We start from the raw sequence: 25,291 nt of genomic DNA on the forward strand, positions 1-25,291 counted from the left end.
CTTCTTCACAAAGACACTATAGAGAGATGCAGCTTCTATTATATTTCTAAGAAAATAGAAATATTGTAGCATATATATGAATATGTTGAACACATGCAACAATATATGAAAGCATTTTGGGCCTTAACTATCAATTAGGCCTTCTCTGTCTACCCTAACTCTGCAATGAAGGTGTCAACTTTAGCTTGAAGAGGAGCCTCCTTTGCCTCTTCAATGATGCCAAAAGCTCTCCATATCCTAACGACTATTGTGCTTTCACCCCTCTAGCATGTTCACCTCTAGCATGTTCTTGTCTGCAAGGTCTACCGCTTTCTCTATTTTGAGCTTCTTGTAGAGCTCTTGCACTTCAGATGTTATTGTCCATGCTTCCATGAGGGCATCTGATCTAGGTTCCTTTTCCTTGAGGTACATGAAAGATTGAAGAAATTTACTTAAGATTCTTGCAAACATAGTAGTATTAGAGGAATTTTTGGATGAAGCTGTGATAAAAGAGTTTACAAAGAGCCTATTGCAATATGAAGATATAAGGGGAGGGTGGTGTGAGATGTGTGCCTAGAAGAAGAGTATTGGAACATGGAAATCTCTACCGTATTTATAACTTTGAATCCATTTTAACCACAAATGTAATTATTTTAATGTCTCGCTCAAACTCTCTCTCACTCACTCTCTCTCTCGTGTTGTTGAGATCTCTTTGCAATTGCTCCATCTTTCTCAATTGTCAATTTAATTACCTACACGGTCACGGAAGAAGCTAAAAACCATTCCATTGACATAATTTGAGTGTACAACCACCCATATGTTTAAGAGATTCCAATACATAGTGCCAACTGAGCCTATCATAGGCTTTATAAAAATCTATTTTGCAGAAGATATAATCTTGTTTAGATTCTTGTGCATATTCTATACCCTCCCACACAGAGTAATTATAGCACCCAGGATAAACACTCAATAAACCTTCCTTTGATGAAACCCTTGTGTTCTTGTCTGATCCAATTCTTCAGCTCACTAGGCAACCTCAAAGCTAGGGCTTTAGCAAATATTTTAAATGCACAGTTTAACATAGTGATGGGCCTTCAGTTGCTCACGCCTTCCTTCTCACCTTTCTTGTGGATGAGTTTAATCCATCCCTCATTTGTTTACAGGGGGAGAGCCCCAAATGACACAGCTTCCTGCCACACAGCTAGGAGAGGAGTCACCACCAAGATTTCCTTAAAAGTCTTGTAGAATTCTGAGGGCATGCCATCATCTCCTGGGCTTTTCCTCACCTTTAGACTATCAATTGCCTTACCTATTTCCTCTCTTGAAATATTGTTTTCCAATGTTTTAGAGAAGCTATTTGGGATAGTGGGTTTTATGGCCTACCCTATGATGGCAATGCAGGTGATCTGATCCTTAGTAATCTCACCCCCTTTGCTAAAGATGTTGCTAAAATATTTGAATACCCTTATCGTGTTCCCTTCCTCAGAGCAACTGATTAGGCTATTAGGATTATGAAGAGGGGGAAGCTTTTCCTTACATTGTTTGACCTTTAGCATTTTGAACATTTCAGGAGTGGGTAGGTCAGTTTTTCCTGCCCACCAATCTCTAAAGAAGAGTAGGGCATGTTGAAGAGATAACTCCTCCTCTCTCCTAATTTCAGCTCTTGTCTCCTGAGTACCTCCTTTTGAGCTGAAAGGTCCTCCTTATTTGCAGTTTCTTCCAGTTCCTTCAGTTTAAGGCATAATATTTCTCTTCTGGTTTGCCTGATTCTAGTAACCTCCTTTTTGATGCATATCAGTAGAGATTGGTAGATTTGATGGCCAAACTCCAGGCCTTGGTAGGAGTGAGACCTCTATTGAAGAAGTCAATCCAAAAAATTTTAACCTCCTCCTGCACAATAGGCATCTTGAATAGAGTAGGATCAGTGTGGAACCATTGATTAGATACCTTTTTGTCATGAGTATCCAAAAGTAGGGTGATGGGGTAATAGTTTGAGAGGCAAGTAGAAACATCAGATCTACATTTGCAAAAAACTCTTGCTTACATATCCACTATCCAACCTTGCCTTTGTGGTCAGCTTTCCTTGGGCATAATTCTGCCAAGTGTGATCCCCAGTATTCCCCAAGTCACACAACCCAAATTGGTCATTAGTGATCTGCCATGCTTGTAGCTCTGTCCCTTTGATGACTTGTTCCAAGCCTCTGAACCTATCATCTTGGATTCCACCATATTGAAATCCCCCATTAAGAAGAAAGGTTTAGGAACAACTCTCAATGTCCTCCACGTTCTGATTCTGCTAGATTATGCTTCTCCATCATAAATGCCAATGAAGGAGAAGGTAGACAGTTCAAAGTCACCCCATTGGTCATATAGATTAATCCGAACATCCTTCAACTCACTCTGATGGTCTATATGCATCCCCAAAGCAAATCCACTAGAGCCTTGAGTGTGGGCTATGAGGATCCATATGTGGTCTTTAGAGATGGTATGCAACCTTTTTTCCAACTCAGTTCCACTGACTTTGACTTCAGTCAAGGCAATGAAGTCAAGTCTACCTTGTTTTCTTAGCCACTGTCTCACAAAATGGAATTTTGAGGGGTCAGTCAATCCCTTTACCTTTAAAGTAGTGCATTTCATTTGACTTTTTTCTTAGCGTTGACCTTTTTAGGTCCAGCTTTGGAAGCAGTCTAGCAGATTGTGGGGTGGTTGAACCCACTAGTGCATGAACCCTTTTCAGTTCCTTTACTATTTCCATTTCATTTGGGGTGCCATTTTCTGTCTTAGCTAGGGCCTGGCTAGCCCTGTTCTGATCCTCAACCAGTTGCCCATCATCTAATGGTCGTGAAGGGATAAACTGGTCATGATCCATTTGGTTGGTTTGTGCTAAGATTCTGGTTCTATCTAGGGGGAGGATTGGATGAACTCTTGGGAGTCCACAGAGTCCTCAGGGCTAGAGATATTGTCCAACAAGGCATAAGAGTTTGCAAAGGCTCTCTATTGGCCAAGCCTATTCTGTATGAAATTCCTCCTCCTGTTGGGGTTGTTGAGCAGGGGGACTGGAGGTATTCTGGATGGGGTATGTGGAAGGATAGTCTCTTATAATATGCCCTTGTTTTCCACAGTCGAAGCAAGCATTGGGAAGGTGTTTGTACAAAATTTCCTACTGTAGGTTATATTCACCACAATTAATCTCCACTTTATCTATAAGGGGTTTGTCTAGATCAACTTCCACTAAGATTTGGGGATGCCAGGCAAGATTGTACTCATTTTTTGGTCTCATACCTAGGACTTTCCCTAAGGGGGAAACAACTTTTTTATCTAGAGGTAAAAGGGGAGATTGGGGAGTTCCACCCACATGGGACATGTTGAGGGCTTGGGTCCTTTGGGATTGAAGTCTTTGGACCAGGTGAAAAAGCAAACGGGGATGTTTCTATACATCCATTAACCCAAGACTTTTAAGGCCATGCCAGAGTCTTTGAACAGAAAGATGTAGCAACCATTGGGGAGTGCTTGGATAATTTCTACCTCAATACCAATAGCAGACTAGTTATCTATGACCCAGGCCCAAAAAGCAGACCTACCAAGCATATGGCTGTGTAATGCTTTTCCATTGAGAGTACCAAGTCTGGGGGCAAACAGACCAATGGTTTAGTGGAAATAGGATTACCTGAAGGAACAGTTGAGGTGTCCTTTGTTGCTAGTGACTTCTTAGCAGCGAGTTGGCAGCTTCGGATCCTTCCACCACTTGTTTCTGCAACAGCAACAGGTTCAACTCTTCCACTCTGGTTCTGGATTCCTCCACTTGCTTCTTGGTGTCCAAGAAGTCTTCAATCACCTGGTCATATCTCATCAGAGCTTTGCGATTCCAATCCATGGTAGGAGGCCACGGGGGAACCTGCTTGTAAGCAGGAACTTGAGCACTTTTGACAAGATGTGGGTGCTGCTCAGCCACTGCACCGGCGCTTGCACCTTGCGCCCTAAGCAAAGTGGGGGGACCCTCCACTACGGTGCCCATGCACCCAAGGTGGGGGAAGGGGGGGTAGTGGTTGTGTAGCCAAGCTAAGTGGTGCCCATGCACCCAAGTTGGGGGAAGGGGGGGTAGTGGTTGTGTAGCCAAGCTAAGCCCGTAGGGACCTAATTGATAGAGGGCGAGAAGAGAAGGGGCTCGTAAGTATCAAGCAAAGGAAAGCATAAAAAACGGCCACCTTTTTGATCGCCATCGCCATAGACAACACCTCGTTGATTACCATTGTGTCACATTCGCAGTTAAGATTATAATAATACTAATATAATATTTAGTACCCTCTTTCACTATGTGGGCTATAGATGGCATGTAATTTAGTACCCTCTCTCACTATGTGGGCTATTGGAATAATTGATGGCATGCAATTTAGTACATTCACATTTAGAAGAGTAGCATAAATATAATATTCCAATATATATAATTCAGAAAATAGGGCTTAAGAGCACTAATAAACAGGTGTGCACGCAAATTCATAGCGACAAAAACTCGAATGGCGTTCTGAGCGCGGCAAGCTTCTATATTAACGACGCCACTCGCGTCGTGGATATTGCCTTGTGGCTACTACTAGTCTTGTTGTTCTTCTTCAAGCTTCTTTAGTGCTACAGCAATGGCGGCAGTACAATCTGGCTTCGCCGTGGCGGCGCTGCTCCTGTGTCTCTTATTGGGCGTGTGCCATGCATCCGGCCTAAATCCGGAAGGTAATAATTAAGATCGAGTGGATTAATCAGAAGGTTAACTATGATAGAATAACGATTGTTAGTAATTATGATACAATTAGCGTTGCGTTAACTGCAGTGGATGCTCTGATGGCATGGAGGCGGGGTATCGACGATCCCAATGGGAGATTCCTATTCTGGGATGAGTTTGCTCACGATCCCTGCGACTTCTCAGGGGTTACTTGCGACGACGACAACCACGTCCAATACTTGTAACTAAATATCGTCCATTAATCACAGTTTTAACTAGATTTCGTATTTGATTAATGCTGCGCTGCGCGTGCGCTTCTGTATTAATTCTAGGTTTATGACGCTTTCGGGCATCTCGGGTCCGTTATCGTCAAGTCTTGCAGATCTTCCTCATCTTCAAGCAATGTAATAAGGCGGCTCTGTCTCTTTGATCTCTTCTCTCTCTCTCTCTCTCTCTCTCTCTCACACACACACACACCGGAACACAAATGCACACACATGTACACAATCACTCACTGTTAACGCACACACAAACTCACTCACCGTTAACGCACACATTCATTGCCTTGTTAGATTAACATCGCTAATTCTGTGTCCCAGCGACATGTCCAAGAACCACCTCAACGGCACCATCCCTAAAGAGCTCGGCAGTATCAGCAACATGTTTGCTCTGCAAATCTACCAGAATGACCTGACGGGTCCCATACCAAGCGAACTCGGAAACCTTTCCAAGCTTACCATCTTGTGAGTTCTACTCGTCACTAATCAGCTTAAGCAGATCTAATTACACCGCACATTTTGCTGTAATAATGCACCACTTATGAGGTTTTTCTTAATTTGGTGTTAAGTACAGCTTTGTTAATGATAACAACCTTAGCGGACCCATCCCAACAAACGGAGTTCTTGCCAAGTTCGCCACCGAAGCAACGTATAAATCCATCTCCATCTCTCTCTTTCTGTGTGTGTGTGTGTGTGTGATATATCTGTGTGTGTGTGTGTAGAGCTTGATCCGGCCGTTATTTGTGTATGTATGCAGTTATGAAGGGAACCCTGGCCTTTGCGGACCTCCTGTTAATAGGCCATGCTAATAACAAGGCTTTCCTTGGATGAAGTCGATTTGACCAGAAATTTTGGTTGTAAAGATATAGACAATTGGTGACTAATATTAACATGATCGCTATATTGTTGATTCGTCTGTCTACCATTTCTTAATGTGAAGCAGTGAATAAGATGCTCACTGAGGAACCATATTTTAAAGGGTCGTTCCTTTCTCTGGCAGCTTTTTTGTTGTTGTCTAATCTCTTATTCGTTTAATTTTAAGTAATAAAGGGAAAAAATATAGAGTACCTATCTCTTTGTTATTGGTCGCTTAGATTCTTGGCTCTCTAGGATGCTTGGATGATGTGTAATGAATCTTGAAATAAGTTTTGGGTTTAATGTAGATAAGGTTGGTGGGTTGAATGTAGAGTACGTTGGTGGATGGTAAAGGATCCCTCACCTCACTATCTTGAGTGTAAGCTATCAACATTCCGTCTAGAGAATAAATTGTTCCCTCCAAGTTCTCACAAGGAGCTCCCCAAGCTCTAGTCTACTACCTCATTAAGCATGTGTTTGATGATGAGGAGGACATTATGATGATGAGGATGTCTTTGTTACCCAATATGGTTACATGAAAAGATACATGCAAGCATGAGGAAAAAAGAGCAAGAAACCTAGAAGATAGCTTAGGAAACAATATTCAAATTATAAGTTATGAACTCTCTTTTTCTTTCTAATTTTTCTCTCATGAGATAGGGAAGTCTAACTCATAGCAAAACTCTACTAACACCTTTAAGCCCAAACCCACTCTACAATACAACAAGGAAAGCGTTATCTAGATACCTAGCTTTGATAGCATGTAAAAAATATAGAGTGGAATATAATAAAGCTGACTGAAAATCTTTGCTTAAAGATAAAGAAAATTATAGGCTAGTAATAAAAAATTAAACTCAAAGAGTAGAGAGACTTTCTCTAAAATTGTATCATAGAAAGAGAGTAAGAGATTGCAACAATTTACATTCGTAGAAGTTTTGCATATTTCAGAAAGGTGGTGATATAAGCAACAAGATTAGGAGGGCACATCAAAATGCTAGTCTTGGTTAGAAAACAATGGAGGGCTACCCTTAATTGATTAGTTCTTTCAAGATTGATGAAATTAGCTTGCACATTTAAAGATTTTGAAGTCAATTACTCCAAGAAGAGACCATGAGGAGAACCAAGGAGATAAACAAGTGTGTTGAATGGCGCTGGGACCCAACTTTGACGTGCTGGGAGAAGTGATTGCGATGCCCAAATCCATGCACGGAGTGATGTGGACATAGAGCAACTTCCCTAGCACAAGTCCATGTGGTCCGTTCTCTGATGGGGTCCCAGATCCTCAACTTTTAACTGTCCAAATCCGGGTTCTCGAAAAAGATGCACGAGTGTGGCAAATGACAAATTTCCAACACTGGTCCAAACGGCGCCGACGAGGCATGAAAATCAAATCATGCATGGACAAATGTGTGGCAACCAACCTGAATCTTTCTTGTTGTGTTTAGATGCGATTCGGGCTCATTTCGGACCCGAAACTCTGTTATGGCGATTTTGCACTATCTTCGCGGGGACCCAACTTTGACGCGCAGGGAGAACTGATTGCGATGCCCAAATCCGGGCACGGAGTGATGTGGGCATAGAGCAACTTTCCTAGCACAAGTGCGTGTGGTCTGTTCTCTGATGGGGTCCCAGATCCTCAACTTCTAACTGTCCGAATCCGGGTTCTCGAAAGAGATGCACGAGCGTGCCAAATGGCAGGAATTTCCAACTATGGCCCAAACGGCACCGAAGAGGCATGAAAATCGAATCATGCATGGACAAATGTGTGGCAAGCAACCCGGATCTTTCTTGTTGTGTTCAGATGCGATTCCGACTCATTTCGGATCCGAAACTCTGTTATGGCGATTTTGCACTCTCTTCGCCCGGGACCCAACTTTGACCCGCTAGGAGAATTGATTGTGATGTCCAAATCCATGCACGGAGTGATGTGGACATAGAGCAACTTCCCTAGCACAAGTCCATGTGGTCCGTTCTCTGATGGGGTCCTGGATCCTCAACTTCTAACTGTCCGAATCCGGGTTCTCGAAAAAGATGCACGAGCGTGCCAAATGGTGAAAATTTTCAACCGTGGCCCAAAGGGCGCCGAAGAGGCATGAAAATCGAATCATGCATGGACAAATGTGTGGAAAGCATTCCGGATCTAGCTGTGTACCATGCAGATCAACAAAACCAATTACTCCAAGAAGAGACCTACTTCAATATGAGAACCAAGGAGCTACAATTGCATCCGATCTAGCTCTACCATGTGGTGGAGCTAGAATGCATCGATCTAGCTGTGTATCATGTAGATCAAAAAAATCAAATTTTACTCCAAGAAGACATCTACTTCACATGACAAGAACCAAGAAGCTAGAATTGCATTTGATCTAGCTCTACCACGTGGTAGAGCTGTATCCAAACCTAGACCACATCGTAGAGCTAGACCGCTTTGAGGTCTAGCTTTACCATGTGTTGGAACTAGAATTACATTTGAGGTCTAGCTCTACCATGTGGTAGAGCTAGAATGCATTGATCTAGCTCTGTACCATGCAAATCAACAAAACCAATTACTCCAAGAAGAGACCATGACGAGAACCAAGGAGATAAACAAGTGTGTTGAATGGCGCTGGGAGAAGTGATTGCGATGCCCAAATCCATGCTCGGAGTGATGTGGACATAGAGCAACTTCCCTAGCACAAGTCCGTGTGGTCCGTTCTCTGATGGGTTCCCGGATCCTCAACTTCTAACTGTCCAAATCCGGGTTCTCGAAAAAGATGCACGAGCGTGCCAAATGACGGAAATTTACAACAGGGGTCCACACGGTGCCGAAGAGACATGAAAATCGAATCATGCATGGACAAATGTGTGGCAAGCAACCCGGATCTTTCTTGTTGTGTTCAGATGTGATTCGGACTCATTTCGGATCCGAAACTCTGTTATGGCGATTTTGCACTATCTTGGCCGGGACCCAACTTTGATGCGCTGGGAGAAGTGATTGCGATGCCCAAATCCATGCACGGAGTGATGTGGACATAGAGCACTTCCCTAGCACCTGTCCGTGTGGTCCGTTCTCTGATTGGGTCCCGGATCCTCAACTTCTAACTGTCCGAATCCAGGTTCTCGAAAAAGATGCACGAGTGTGCCAAATGGCAGAAATTTCCAACCGTGGCCCAAACGGCACCTAAGAGGCATGAAATTCGAATCATGTATGGACAAATATGTGGCAAGTAACCCGGATCTTTCCTATTGTGTTCAGATGCGGTTCGGACTCATTTCGGACCCGAAACTCTGTTATGGCGATTTTGCACTATCTTCTCCGGGACCCAACTTTGACGCACTGGGAGAAGTGCTTGCGATGCCCAAATCCATGCACGGAGTGATGTGGACATAGAGCAACTTTCCTAGCACAAGTCCGTGTGGTCCGTTCTCTCATGGGGTTCCAGATCCTCAACTTCTAACTGTCCGAATCCGGGTTCTCGAAAAAGATGCACGAGCGTCCTAAATGGCAGAAATTTTCAACCGTGGCCCAAACGGCACCGAAGAGGCATGAAAATCGAATCATGCATGGACAAATGTGTGGCAAGCAACCCGGATCTTTCTTGTTGTGTTCAGATGCAATTCGGACTCATTTCGGATTCGAAACTCTGTTATGGCGATTTTGCACTATCTTCGTCAGGACCCAACTTTGACGCGATGGGAGAAGTGATGGCCATGCCCAAACCCATGCAAGGAGTGATGTGGACATAGAGCAATTTCCCTAGCACAAGTCCGTGTGGTCCGTTCTCTGTTGGGGTCCCGGATTCTCAACTTCTAACTGTCCGAATCTAGGTTCTCGAAAAAGATGCACGAGCGTGGCAAATGGCAAAAATTTTCAACAGTGGCCCAAACAGTGCCGAAGAGGCATGAAATTCGAATCATGCATGGACAAATGTGTGGAAAGCAACCCGGATCTTTATTGTTGTGTTTAGATGCGATTCGGACTCATTTCGGACCCGAAACTCTGTTATGGCGATTTCGCACTATCTTCGCCGGGACCATATTTTTACGCGCAGGGAGAACTGATTGCGATGCCCAAATCCTTGCACGGAGTGATGTGGACATAGAGCAACTTCCCTAGCACAAGTCCGTGTGGTCCGTTCTCTGACGGGGTCCCAGATCCTCAACTTCTAACTGTCCGAATCCGGGTTCTCAAAAAAGATGCACGAGGAGCGTGGTAAATGGCGGGAATTTCCAACCATGGTGCAAACGGCGCCGAAGAGGCATGAAAATTGAATCATGCATGGACAAATGTGTGGCAAGCAACCGGAATCTTTCTTGTTGTGTTTAGATGCGATTCGGACTCAATTCGGATCCGAAACTCTGTTATGGCGATTTTGCACTATCTTCGTCTCGGGACCCAACTTTGATACGCTGGGAGAAGTGATTGCGATGCCCAAATCCATGCACGGAGTGATGTGGACATAGAGCAACTTCCCTAGCACAAGTCTGTGTGGTCCGTTCTCTGATGGGGTCCAGGATCCTCTTCTTCTAACTGTTCGAATCCGGGTTCTCGAAAAAGATGAACGAGCGTGCCAAATGGTGGAAATTTCCAACCGTGGCCCAAACCGCGCCGAAGAGGCATGAAATTCGAATCATGCATGGAAAAATGTGTGGCAAGCAACCCGGATCTAGCTGTGTACCATGCACATCAACAAAACCAATTACTCTAAGAAGAGAGATACTTCACATGACGAGAACCAAGGAGCTACAATTGCATCCGATCTAGCTCTACCATGTGGTGGAGCTATAATGCATCGATCTAGTTGTGTACCATGCAGATCAACAAAATCAATTACTCCAAGATGAGATCTACTTCACATGACAAGAACCAAGAAGCTAGAATTGCATTTGATTTAGCTCTACCACGTGGTAGAGCTGTATCCAACCTAGACCACATCGTAGAGCTAGACTGCTTTGAAGTCTAGCTCTACCATGTGGTGGAGCTAGAATTGCATTTGAGGTCTAGCTCTACCATGTGGTAGAGCTAGAATGCATTGATCTAGCTCTGTACCATGCAAATCAACAAAACCAATTACTCCAAGAAGAGACCATGACGAGAACCAAGGAGATAAACAAGTGTGTTGAATGGCTCTGGGACCCAACTTTGACGCGCTGGGAGAAGTGATTGCGATGCCCAAATCCGTGCACGGAGTGATGTGGACATAGAGCAACTTCCGTAGCACAAGTGAAGTAGGTCTCTTCTTGGAGTAATTGGTTTTGTTGATGTGTATGGAACACAGCTAGATCGATGCATTCTTGCTCTACCACATGGTAGAACTAGACCTCAAATGCAATTCTAGCTCCAGCACATGGTAGAGCTAGACCTCAAAGCATTCTAGCTCTACGATGTAGTCTAGGTAGAATACAGCTGTGGTAGAGCTAGATCAAATGCAATTATAGCTCCTTGGTTCTTGTCATGTGAAGTAGGTCTCTTCTTGGAGTAATTGGTTTTGTTGATGTGTATGGAACACAGCTAGATCGATGCATTCTGGTCAATCGAGCTCTATCACATGGTAGAGCTAGACCTCAAATGCAATTCTAGCTCCACCACATGGTAGAGCTGGACCTCAAAGCATTCTAGCTCTATGATGTGGTCTAGGTAGAATACAGCTCTAGCACATGGTAGAGCTAGATCAAATGCAATTCTAGCTCCACCACATGGTAGAGCTGGAGCTCAAAGCATTCTAGCTCTACGATGTGGTCTAGGTAAAATACAGCTCTACAACGTGGTAGAGCTAGATCAAATGCAATTCTAGCTCCTTGGTTCTTGTCATGTGAAGTAGGTCTCTTCTTGGAGTAATTGGTTTTGTTGATGTGTATGGAACATAGCTAGATCGATGCATTCTTGCTCTACCACATGGTAGAGCTAGACCTCAAATGCAATTCTAGCTCGACCACATGGTAGAGTTAGACCTCAAAGCATTCTTTCTCTACAATGTGGTTTAGATAGAATATAGCTCTACCACAGTTACATTCAACCTCAGCCGGTTACATTCATTGAAGTCTAGCTCTACCACATGGTAGAGCTAGAAGAATGCATCCTAGCTCCACCACATGGTGGAGCTTGACCTTAAAGCATTCTAGCTCTACGATGTGGTCTAGGTAGAATACAGCTCTACCACGTGGTAGAGCTAGATCAAATGCAATTCTAGCTCCTTGGTTCTTGTCATGTGAAGTAGGTCTCTTCTTGGAGTAATTGGTTTTGTTGATGTGTATGGAACACAGCTAGATCGATGCATTCTTGCTCTACCACATGGTAGAGCTAGACCTCAAAGCTTTCTACCTCTACGATTCTAGCTCCACCACATGGTAGAGCTAGACCTCAAATGCAATTCTAGCTCCACCACATGGTAGAGCTAGACCTCAAGGCATTCTATCTCTACAATGTGGTTTAGGTAGAATACAGCACTACCACACTTACATTCAACCTCAGCCGGTTACATTCGTTGAAGTCTAGCTCTACCACATGGTAGAGCTAGACCTCAAATGGAATTCTAGCTCCACCACATGGTAGAGCTGGACCTCAAAGCGTTCTAGCTCTACGATGTGGTCTAGGTAGAATACAGATCTACCTCGTGGTAGATCTAGATCAAATGCAATTCTTGCTCCTTGGTTCTTGTCATGTGAAGTAGGTCTCTTCTTGGAGTAATTGGTTTTGTTGATGTGTATGGAACACAGCTAGATCGATGCATTCTTACTCTAGTACATGGTAGAGCTAGACCTCAAAGCTTTCTACCTCTATGTCTCTAGCTCCACCACATGGTAGAGCTAGACCTCAAATGCAATTCTAGCTCCACCACATGTAGAGCTAGACCTCAAAGCATTCTATCTCTACAATGTGGATTAGGTAGAATATAGCTCTACCACAGTTACATTCAACCTCAGCCGGTTACATTCGTTGAAGTCTAGCTCTACCACATGATAGAGCTAGAAGAATGCAATTCTAACTCCACCACATGGTAGAGCTGGACCTCAGAGCATTCTAGCTCTACGATGTGGTCTAGGTAGAATACAGCTCTACCACGTGGTAGAGCTGGATCAAATGCAATTCAAGCTCCTTGGTTATTGTGATGTGAAGTAGGTCTGTTCTTGGAGTAATTGGTTTTGTTGATGTGTATGGAACACAGCTAGATCGATGCATTATTGCTCTACCGCACATGGTAGAGCTAGACCTCAAAGCTTTCTACCTCTACGACTCTAGTTCCACCACATGGTAGAGCTAGACTTGAAATGCAATTCTAGCTCTGCCAGATGGTAGAACTAGACCTCAAAGCATTCTATCTCTCTACAGTGTGGTTTAGGTAGAATACAGCTCTACCACAGTTACATTCAACCTCAACCGGTTACATTCGTTGAAGTCTAGCTCTACCACATGGTAGACCTAGAAGAATGCATTCTAGCTCCACCACATGGTAGAGCTAGATTTCAAAGCATTTTGGTCAATACATTTATTAATCTTGCCGTGCCACCTGGTAGAGATAATATCCATTGAAAAACCAGCACTAGAATACTTTGACGTCCAGCTAGAATGCATTTATCTAGCTCTACCATGTGGTAGAGCAAGACTAATAAATGTATCGAGAGCTCCAAGATGGAGTAATTGAGATAGAATGCTTTTAGGTCTAGCTCTACCATGTGGTGGAGCTAGAATCGTAGAGGTAGAAAGCTTTGTGGTCTAGCTCTACCATAGTTACATTCAACCTCAGTCGGTTACATTCATTGAGGTCTAGCTCTATCACATGGTAGAGGTACAAGAATGCATTCTAGCTCCACCACATGGTAGAGCTGGACCTCAAAGAATTCTAGCTCTACGATGTGGTCTAGATAGAATACAGCTCCACCACATGGTAGAGCTAGACCTCAAATACAATTCTAGCTCCACCACATGGTAGAGCTGGAGCTCAAAGCATTCTAGCTCTACGATGTGGTCTAGGTAGAATACAGCTCTACCACGTGGTAGAGCTAGAACAAATGCAATTCTAGCTCCTTGGTTTTTGTCATGTGAAGTAGGTCTCTTCTTGGAGTAATTGGTTTTGTTGATGTGTATGAAACACAGTTAGATCGATGCATTCTTGCTCTACCACATGGTAGAGCTAGACCTCAAATGCAATTCTAGCTCTACCACATGGTAGAGCTAGACCTCAAATGCAATTCTAGCTCCACCACACATGGTAGAGCTAGACCTCAAAGCATTCTATCTCTACAATGTGGTTTAGGTAGAATACAGCTCTACCACAGTTACATTCAACCTCAGCCGGTTACATTCGTTGAAGTCTAGCTCTACCACATGGTAGAGCTAGAAGAATGCAATTCTAGCTCCACCACATGGTAGAGCTGGACCTCAAAGCATTCTAGCTCTACGATGTGGTCTAGGTAGAATACAGCTCTACCATGTGGTAGAGCTGGATCAAATGCAATTCAAGCTCCTTGGTTATTGTCATGTGAAGTAGGTCTCTTCTTGGAGTAATTGGTTTTGTTGATGTGTATGGAACACAGCTAGATCGATGCATTATTGCTCTACCACATGGTAGAGCTAGACCTCAAAGCTTTCTACCTCTACGACTCAAGCTCCACCACATGGTAGAGCTAGACCTGAAATGCAATTCTAGCTCCACCACATGGTAGAACTAGACCTCAAAGCATTCTATCTCTCTACAGTGTGGTTTAGGTAGAATACAGCTCTACCACAGTTACATTCAACCTCAGCCGGTTACATTCGTTGAAGTCTAGCTCTACCACATGGTAGAGCTAGAAAAATGCATTCTAGCTCCACCACATGGTAGAGCTAGATTTCAAAGCATTTTGGTCAATACATTTATTAATCTTGCCCTACCACCTGGTAGAGATAATATACATTGAAAAACCAGCACTAGAATACTTTAAAGTCCAGCTAGAATGCATGTATCTAGCTCTACCATGTGGTAGAGCAAGACTAATAAATGTATTGAGAGCTCCAAGATGGAGTAATTGAGATAGAATGCTTTTAGGACTAGCTCTACCATGTGGTGGAGCTAGAATTGCATTTGAGGTCTAGCTCTACCATGTGGTGGAGCTAGAATTGTAGAGGTAGAAAGCTTTGAGGTCTAGCTCTACCACAGTTACATTCAACCTCAGCCGGTTACATGCTAGAAGAATGCATTCTAGCTCTACGATGTGGTCTAGATAGAATATAGCTCTACCACATGGTAGAGCTAGACCTCAAATGCAATTCTAGCTCCACCACATGGTAGAGCTGGACCTCAAAGCATTCTAGCTCTATGATGTGGTCTAGGTAGAATACAGCTCTACCACGTGGTAGAGCTAGATCAAATGCAATTCTAGCTCCTTGGTTCTTGTCATGTGAAGTAGGTCTCTTCTTGGAGTAATTGGTTTTGTTGATGTGTATGGAACACAGCTAGATCGATGCATTCTTGCTCTACCACATGGTAAAGCTAGACCTCAAATGCAATTCTAGCTCCACCACATGGTAGAGCTAGACCTCAAAGCATTCTACCTCTACAATGTGGTTTAGGTAGAATACAGCTCTACCACACTTACATTTAACCTCAACCGGTTACATTCATTGAAGTCTAGCTCTACCACATGGTAGAGCTAGAAGAATGCATTCTAGCTCCACCACATGGTAGAGCTGGACCTCAAAGCATTTTAGCTCTATGATGTGGCCTAGATAGAATACAGCTCTACCACACATGGTAGAGCTAGAGTGACCTCAAATGCAATTCTAGCTCCACCACATGGTAGAGCTGAACCTCAAAGCATTCTAGCTTTACGATGTGGTCTAGGTAGAATACAACTCTACCACGTGGTAGAGCTAGATCAAATGCAATTCTAGCTCCTTGGTTCTTGTCATGTGAAGTAGGTCTCTTCTTGGAGTAATTGGTTTTAGCACATGGTAGAGTTAGATCAAATGCAATTCTAGCTCCACCACATGGTAGAGTTGGAGCTCAAAGCATTCTAGCTCTACGATGTGGTCTAGGTAGAATACAGCTCTACAACGTGGTAGAGCTAGATCAAATGCAATTCTAGCTCCTTGGTTCTTGTTATGTGAAGTAGGTCTCTTCTTGGAGTAATTGGTTTTGTTGATGTGTATGGAACAGAGCTAGATCGATGCATTCTTGCTCTACCACATGGTAGAGCTAGACCTCAAATGCAATTCTAGCTTGACCACATGGTAGAGCTAGACCTCAAAGCATTCTATCTCTACAATGTGGTTTAGGTAGAATATAGCTCTACCACAGTTACATTCAACCTCAGCTGGTCACATTTATTGAAGTCTAGCTCTACCACATGGTAGAGCTAGAAGAATGCATTCTACCTCCACCACATGGTGGAGCTTGACCTCAAAGCATTCTGGCTCTACGATGTGGTCTAGGTAGAATACAGCTCTACCACGTGGTAGAGCTAGATCAAATGCAATTCTAGCTTGTCATGTGAAGTAGGTCTCTTCTTGGAGTAATTGGTTTTGTTGATGTGTATGGAACACAGCTAGATCGATGCATTCTTGCTTTACCACATGGTAGAGCTAGACCTCAAAGCTTTCTACCTCTACGATTCTAGCTCCACGACATGGTAGAGCTAGACCTCAAATGCAATTCTAGCTCCACCACATGGTAGAGCTAGACCTCAAGGCATTCTATCTCTACAATGTGGTTTAGGTAGAATACAGCACTACCACAGTTACATTCAACCTCAGCCGGTTACATTCGTTGAAGTCTAGCTCTACCACATGAATGGTAGAGCTAGACCTTAAATGCAATTCTAGCTCAACCACATGGTAGAGCTGGACCTCAAAGCATTCTAGCTCTACGATGTGGTCTAGGTAGAATACAAATCTACCTCGTGGTAGAGCTAGATTAAATGCAATTCTTGTTCCTTGGTTCTTGTCATGTGAAGTAGGTCTCTTCTTGAAGTAATTGGTTTTATTGATGTGTATGGAACACAGCTAGATCGATGCATTCTTGCTCTACTACATGGTAGAGGTAGACCTCAAAGCTTTCTACCTCTATGTCTCTAGCTCCACCACATGGTAGAGCTAGAACTCAAATGCAATTCTAGCTCCACCACATGGCAGATCTAGACCTCAAAGCATTCTATCTCTACAATGTGGTTTAGGTAGAATACAACTCTACCACAGTTACATTCAACCTCAGCCGGTTACATTCGTTGAAGTCTAGCTCTACCACATGATAGAGCTAGAAGAATGCAATTCTAACTCCAAAGACAATATTAGATAATTTGGAAAAAATCTCATACTTTGGGAATTACCTTTTCAACATAGTTTTGGCCATATCTTGAGCATATTAACTCCAAATTTGTCGGACATTATAGATTTAGATCCTACTCTTCAAGATCTTTCCAATGATATGTCACATGATAGGGTTTTGATAGAAGCTTGGATAGGTTCACCATGATCCCATTTTTCAAATGGGAATGGGATTTTTTCCAAATTATCTAATATGGTGTTTCCACCACATGGTAGAGCTGGAGCTCAAAGCATTCTAGCTCTACGATGTGGTCTAGGTAGAATACAGCTCTACCACGTGGTAGAGCTGGATCAAATGCAATTCAAGCTCCTTGGATATTGTCATGTGAAGTAGGTCTCTTCTTGGAGTAATTGGTTTTGTTGATGTGTATGGCACACAGCTAGATCGATGCATTATTGCTCTACCACATGGTAGAGCTAGACCTCAAAGCTTTCTACCTCTACGACTCTAGCTCCACCACATGGTAGAGCTAGACCTGAAATGCAATTCTAGCTCTGCCACATGGTAGAACTAGACCTCAAAGCATTCTATCTCTCTACAGTGTGGTTTAGGTAGAATACAGCTCTACCACAGTTACATTCAACCTCAACCGGTTACATTCGTTGAAGTCTAGCTCTACCACATGGTAGACCTAGAAGAATGCATTCTAGCTCCACCACATGGTAGAGCTAGATTTCAAAGCATTTTGGTCAATACATTTATTAATCTTGCCGTGCCACCTGGTAGAGATAATATCCATTGAAAAACCAGCACTAGAATACTTTGACGTCCAGCTAGAATGCATTTATCTAGCTCTACCATGTGGTAGAGCAAGACTAATAAATGTATCGAGAGCTCCAAGATGGAGTAATTGAGATAGAATGCTTTGAGGTCTAGCTCTACCATGTGGTGGAGCTAGAATTACATTTGAGGTCTAGCTCTACCATGTGGTGGAGCCAAATCGTAGAGGTAGAAAGCTTTGAGGTCTAGCTCTACCACAGTTACATTCAACCTCAGCCGGTTACATTCATTGAGGTCTAACTCTACCACATGGTAGAGCTACAAGAATGTATTCTAGCTCCACCACATGGTAGAGCTGGACCTCAAAGCATTCTAGCTCTACGATGTGGTCTAGATAGAATACAGCTCTACCACATGGTAGAGCTAGACCTCAAATGCAATTCTAGCTCCACCACATGGTAGAGCTGGACCTCAAAGCATTCTAGCTCTATGATGTGGTCTAGGTAGAATACAGCTCTACCACGTTGTAGAGCTAGAACAATTGCAATTCTAGCTCCTTTGTTTTTGTCATGTGAAGTAGGTCTCTTCTTGGAGTAATTGGTTTTGTTGATGTGTATGGAACACAGCTAGATCGATGCATTCTTGCTCTACCACATGGTAGAGCTAGACCTCAATTGTAATTCTAGCTCTACCACATGGTAGAGCTAGACCTCAAAGCATTCTATCTCTACAATGTCGTTTAGGTAGAATACAGCTCTAGCACAGTGACATTCAACCTTTGCTGGTTACATTTATTGAAGTCTAGCTCTACCACATGGTAGAGCTAGAAGAATGCATTCTAGCTCCACCACATGGTAGAGCTGGACCTCAAAGCATTCGAGCTCTATAATGTGGTCTAGATAGAATACAGCTCTACCACATGGTAGAGCTAGACCTCAAATGCAATTCTAGCTCCACCATATGGTAGAGCTGGACCTCAAAGCATTCTAGCTCTACGATGTGGTCTAGGTAGAATAGAGCTCTACCACATGGTAGAGCTAGATCAAATGCAATTCTAGCTCCTTGGTTCTTGTCATGTGAAGTAGGTCTCTTCTTGGAGTAATTGGTTTTGTTGATGTGTATGGAACACAGCTAGATTGATGCATTCTTGCTCTACCACATGGTAGAGCTAGACCTCAAATGCAATTCTAGCTCCACCACATGGTAGAGCTGGACCTCAAAGCATTCTAGCTCTACGATGTGGTCTAGGTAGAATACAGCTCTACCACGTGTGGTAGAGCTAGATCAAATGCAATTATAGCTCCTTGGTTCTTGTCATGTGAAGTAGGTCTCTTCTTGGAGTAATTGGTTTTGTTGATGTGTATGGAACACAGCTAGATCGATGCATTCTGGTCAATCGAGCTCTACCACATGGAAGAGCTAGACCTCAAATGCAATTCTAGCTCCACCACATGGTAGAGCTGGACCTCAAAGCATTCTAGCTCTACGATGTGGTCTAGGTAGAATAAAGCTCTACCACATGGTAGAGCTAGATCAAATGCAATTCTAGCTCCACCACATGGTAGAGTTGGAGCTCAAAGCATTCTAGCTTTACGATGTGGTCTAGGTAGAATACAGCTCTGCAACGTGGTAGAGCTAGATCAAATGCAATTCTAGCTCCTTGGTTCTTGTCATGTGAAGTAGGTCTCTTCTTAGAGTAATTGGTTTTGTTGATGTGTATGGAACATAGCTAGATCGATGCATTCTTGCTCTACCACATGGTAGAGCTAGACCTCAAATGCAATTCTAGCTCCACCACATGGTAGAGCTAGACCTCAAAGCATTCTATCTCTACAATGTGGTTTAGGTAGAATACAGCTCTACCACAGTTACATTCAACCTCAGCCGGTTACATTCATTGAAGACTAGCTCTACCACATGGTAGAGCTAGAAGAATGCATTCTAGCTTCACCACATGGTGGAGCTTGACCTCAAAGCATTCTAGCTCTACGATGTGGTCTAGGTAGAATACAGCTCTACCACGTGGTAGAGCTAGATCAAATGCAGTTCTAGCTCCTTGGTTCTTGTCATGTGAAGTAGGTCTCTTCTTGGAGTAATTGGTTTTGTTGATGTATATGGAACACAGCTAGATCGATGCATTCTTGCTCTACCACATGGTAGAGCTAGACCTCAAAGCATTCTAGAATGCATTTATCTAGCTCTACCATGTGGTAGAGCAAGACTAATAAATGTATTGAGAGCTCCAAGATGGAAATTGTAAGATTCCTCCCTAGCCTCTCAAGATGTCCAGCATCTTCCCGTGTAATTAAATCCCTCTTCAGAAATATAAAAGATCTTCTTTCTAACTGTTTTAACCTAGAGAGAGAAAATATTCTAGAGAAAGAATATTCAGATTTTTAATATTTTTGGATAGGAAAATATCTCATCTTATTAAAGTGAATTCCCCTGAACAAAAATTCAAAAAGAACTTTCCAATGTGCAATTGGAATTAATTGAAAATGGGTATAAAAGACCTTAGCCTAAGGGTCTAGATTTTCAGAAATTTTTGGATTATGGTCGAATTAAGGTTCTTGTGGGCCAATAGGATCAATCCATGTGTGGGGAGGAGATAAATCCAATTTGTAAAAGAGATTATCCAAAAATGAGTAAATGCTCACATAAGATGAAGAGTTGACTATGTATAAGGTTTATTAGTAAGAAACTATGAGTAATATCAAAAATATAAAATATTTTGGGTATCCAAAAATGAGTAAATGCTCACATAAGATGAAGAGTTGAATAAGGACAAGGCTAATAGTTAAAAAGGGGAGATATTTAGAAGTAAATACTCACATAAGATGAAGAGTTGAATAAGGACAAGGCTAATAGTTAAAAAGGGGAGATATTTAGAAGTAATGATGCATTTTTGACACCTCTACATGGGGATTTTCCCCTCATGAACGAGACGCCTACTTCACATGTGCAATTGAGTTATAAATCTTCAAAAATTGAGATATTTCATCTCTCCTCTCTCCTACTTCAAATCTAGTTGCAAAAAGTTAGCTCAACTGACCTAAAAATGGTCAAAAATTGACCAAACTGAATTGGAAAATTCTAGAATCAGTTTGTTTGGTTAGGAGCTCACTTTTTCCTATAAATAGAGGCCTTCCCCTTTGTTGAAATTTAATAGTGTTTTATGCACTGTTACTCTACTCCTCCCAAGCCAAGAACTGTGAATTTATTAATAATTCACTAGTTTTTGACATTTCCCTCTTCCAAAGATTGGTGGCCACTCTTGTTCAAACAAGAGTTGAACCCTCAAACCATCAAGCCAAAGGAAAGCTATCAAAGTCATTAGTAAGTTGGTGATTCTTCTATTTTTTTACTTATTTTTATGATTTTAAATGGTTTTTATGCTTTATGTCTTCTCTAAAAATGTTATGCCTCATTACAAAAAGGCATTCCCCTCTCTTCTCTAGCAAAACCAACCATTCTCTATCCTAGGTGCATGGTTAATGATTAAAGTCAAGTTTTTATAATGTTTGTCTTAATTAAATGGAAAAATATTTACTTTAGGATAATTTTAATTCTCTTGGTGCACTTTTAATTAGTCTTAAAGACTTAAAAATTTTAAAAATGGTCAGCCATACAAAGGAGGTTATGGTGAAATTTTTAGAAATTAGTGAGATAAAATTCATCTTTTATTATCCTAAAAGAGTAATCCTTATGGTTTCTATATTCTAAAGTATCATTTTCATGCATAAAAGATTTATTTTGATTATATGCATAAAAGATTATTATTTTAATGTAAAAGTGTTACTTTTATCATAATTGGATTTCATGTATAGAGGTATGCATAAAAGATTATTATTTTAATATAAAAGTGTTACTTTTATTATATTTGGATTTCATGCATAGAGGTATGCATAAAAGATTATTATTTTAATATAAAAGTATTACTTTTATCATATTTGATTTTCATGCATAGAGGTATGCATAAAAGATTATTATTTTAATATAAAAGTGTTACTTTTATCATATTTGGATTTCATGCATAGAGGTATGCATAGAACATTATTATTTTAATGTAAAAGTGTTACTTTTATATTTCGAGGATTGTCATCAGTCACATAGTGGTTTCATTAAAGGATTGTTTTAAAGTTAGTTGATGCTGAGAAAAAGGCGATTTCATATTAGGTGTGTAAATGGTGTGACTAGTTTTATGTTTGCATGAACTTTCGGCTAGGGGGCCTGGGAACTCTTTTCCATGGTACCCGGGACAAAACCTAACCAAATTCCTAATTGGATCCCATGACTATAGTGGTTGGGCGGTTGGCTAACCCATGGGACTGGATGGGGTTAGGCTGGACTGATGGATCCATAAATCGAGACTCAATTTCTGTTATTATGATAGATAAAGTAAATCTCGGATAGTAATTGTTCTATGGATAGGAATCAACGACTGTGCCTCTTGATGGGGAAAAAAGCGTTGATCCCAATGATCCAAGTGCAAGTTTCTTCCTTGATCCGACCGAGTATCTTTATAGGTCCAGTCAGATCAGCGTGATTAGTAATGATCTTGACTACGTTAGAGTAAAATGTTATCCTAGTGGAATCGCCCGTGCTTTCCAGGTAAGGGAAGTTTTTCGAAGTTCGGGTTTGGAAAAATCGACGGATTAGTCTCTTGTCCGGATATCTGTGGGGACGAGGCCCTGAGTGTGGGACCCTACCCCGCGGCGCAAGAAGTGCTACTCCCGCTGCTAGCACCCCGAATCCGTTGCGCGGTGGGGACAGGGATCTCAGAGTTGGTATCAGAGCGAACTGGCTAATAAAGATCAATTGAGAAGCCAAATATGTCAAAAATTTATCAAGAAGCACAAAAAGGTTGTAATTGTGTGATATAATTCATACAATTTGATATTCAAACTGAAAATTTGTAAATTAGTAATTGGGTCTTCAAATGGAAGTACCACAATTGTATGGAACCCTGACTTGCTTGAGGCCTAGACATGATGGTATTTACCTTATAGTTCCAAGTATCATGACTACCCGTATATACCGAGGGTATAACTACAGCTCTTTACCGGCAGTATATACGAGTAAATCTAAGACTTGAAATTATAAGCATTAATGCTATCCAGATGATGATTTCGAATGTGGTTGATATGATTTTTAATTCTGTTTGAGAACTGATGAGTTGATTTGGATTCTGATTGAAAAATGATGATCCCTGAAAATTGGTTGAAATGTAATAAGCTGAGTGAAATCACAATGAGGATGAATGGAACGAGTCCCTGTGATGATATTCATAACTAGAATGATGATAATGATTTCAGCAAATCACTATGAGATTAGTGGTGGATTGTGCTGTCAAATTGCTACTGTTAAACTTGACACGGTAGATCAAGTTAAGGGATGACAAATTGAGAACTTGCTTGACTGAAATTCCCGTGGAGGAATGTTCGAATGTTCAGAAAGAATTTTTTCGGTCTAATGGACCATTATCGTGTTAAAGATATGAATGATATGATCTGAATGAATTTTTATTTAATGATGAGTTCTATATAAGGGATATTTATCCCAGTATTCTGTTGGGTTGACCAGAATATAAGGAACCCCAGAATAAATTGGATCTTAAGAAAAAAGAGTTGTCCTCTACTTTGCGAGATGAGGACATCTCGCATTTTTTTTAGGTGGGGTAGAATGTAAGATTCCTCCCCCAGCCTTCGAGGTATATAGGAGTAAGAACCTCCCTTTCTGATCTTATAATTATTCCCTCTCTAAAATAAAAGAAAGATTTTGTTTAAAAAAGGAAGACCCTTTTCCCAGAATACTTCTTAGGAGCCCACCTGTTTTAAGGATTCAGAACAATGAGTTCAGAACTGAGAATCGGTGTTTTGGATGCCAAGGTTTTGGTCATCAGTTAAAAGACTGCTCGACTCCTGTCATGTCAAGGGCACAGGGAAGTCAAGAACCCCAAATTCAGAGACCAATTCCTTCATACCAGTCTAATCAGGGTCCGTCTCGCCCAAGCCAGGGTAACCCCAAAAGAACTCCAGCTCATCCATCTGCCTCTGTCCAGAATAACCTCAGAACTCCTTTCCAGAACTGGGACAACCAAAGAGAAAGAATTCCGCCTCAGACTACAGCAGCCAGAGCAGTCGCAATTTCAGATGTAGTAGAAGAGGAAAAAGGACGGATCTATGCTACAATTGAAAACCAAGGACATAACCGACAATTCTCAGTCATCCATACTCCAGCAGAGTATTAGGGTAAACCAAGTAATCGAAGATATACTTTGGTCATGCTGTGGTAGGGAACCCAAGAAGTGGCTAAGCTATCTGCTCCTAGTCGAGTTCGCCTACAATGCTTCTTATCACAGAAGTATTGGGATGAGTCCTTTTAAAGCTCTATTTGGACAAGATTGCTTAACTCCATTATCTAGGTCCGACCCATTGATTAGGGTCGAGATGTCCAGACAAATGTTTGACGACATGGAGCAGTAGAGGCAGGCAATCCATAAAGATATAAAAGCTGCCCAGGATCGACAGAAACAGTATGCAAATAAGACGAGGACAGTCAGAGAATTTAAAGAAGCAGATATAGTCTTCATTCGAGTACGGCCCAAAAGAAGTTCTTTATCTCTTGGGAAGTATAAGAAGTTATCCCCCAGATATTGTGGGCCATATTTGATTTCAAAGAAAGTAGGTGACTTAGCCTACGAGCTTCTTCTACCTCCTCATCTCAAAGTTCATAATGTATTTCATGTAAGCCTTCTAAAAGAATTATGTGCCAAGCCCAAATCATGGAAAGACGGTAAAACTTCAGTGGTAAGATACACCGTCGGCTTCTAGGTTACGCTAGTTCCTTCTTTTATATAAGTCGTAACTCTTACTTGTCGCTCGCAATAATCTTACTTCCATCAATCTCCTTTCTTTCTTAATCTCCTTTATGGCTTGGCAGTAGGATTTGGTTTTATTCATGATGATTTCTCACCTTCAAGACGCAAGCGAGTCTATGAAGAAGGATTTTATAGAACTGTATGAGCGCTCACTTTTCCCTCACTTGGGAACTTCTGTAGCTCAGACCGAATGGCAGACCTATTGAGACATAACTAGGGTAACACCATGGGGTCGGCATCACTTTCGTAACAATGTCCGCTTGACTATGGTTATTGAAGCTTTGGGTTTGGGTCCCCGATACTATTGCGTGATGAGATCAAGGCATGGCGGGTTTTCTGAGCAGGTCTTCTTACTTGCGTATTTTCTTCCTCACCAGAAGATATGCCTTTATCCCATTTTTGGCTTGCCTCTTAGAGGTCCTTTTATTAGGTCACCTCATACCAATGAGGTAGGTGCTGCAATAACCGGTCGAATTATTCCCATAGATGAGTTACCTTATACGTGTGCTGCTTGTGAGTGCTGCTTTTGTGACCATATGATGGACAGGCTTATTGAATTGTAAAAAAAAAGTTCTTCTATCTTGCT

The 25,291-nt window shown here is 42.0% G+C and overlaps 1 protein-coding gene across 1 annotated transcript; it reads left to right on the top strand.

Moving 5' to 3' along the window:
• The first annotated feature begins 4,545 nt into the window (after positions 1–4,545).
• LOC147606433 (uncharacterized) lies at positions 4,546–5,792 on the top strand. Its single transcript, XM_086791672.1, has 6 exons — positions 4,546–4,701; positions 4,799–4,931; positions 5,023–5,094; positions 5,290–5,433; positions 5,543–5,617; positions 5,726–5,792. The coding sequence occupies exons 1-6, from the start codon at positions 4,611–4,613 to the stop codon at positions 5,775–5,777; spliced, it is 567 nt and encodes a 188-aa protein (XP_086647798.1). The 5' UTR covers positions 4,546–4,610; the 3' UTR covers positions 5,778–5,792.
• The last annotated feature ends 19,499 nt before the right edge of the window (positions 5,793–25,291 follow it).

The sequence above is a fragment of the Cibotium barometz genome, chromosome 57, assembly GCF_041138505.1.
Source record: "Cibotium barometz isolate CiBa-2024 chromosome 57, ASM4113850v1, whole genome shotgun sequence".
Taxonomy (NCBI): Eukaryota; Viridiplantae; Streptophyta; class Polypodiopsida; order Cyatheales; family Cibotiaceae; genus Cibotium; species Cibotium barometz.

Coding starts and splice junctions, on each gene's coding strand:
- LOC147606433 (XM_086791672.1), top strand. CDS start 4,611: ATGGCGGCAGTACAATCTGGCTTCGCCGTGGCGGCGCTGCTCCTGTGT. Junction 4,932..5,022: donor GACAACCACGTCCAATACTT/GTAACTAAATAT, acceptor TATTAATTCTAG/GTTTATGACGCTTTCGGGCA. Junction 5,434..5,542: donor CTTTCCAAGCTTACCATCTT/GTGAGTTCTACT, acceptor TGTTAAGTACAG/CTTTGTTAATGATAACAACC.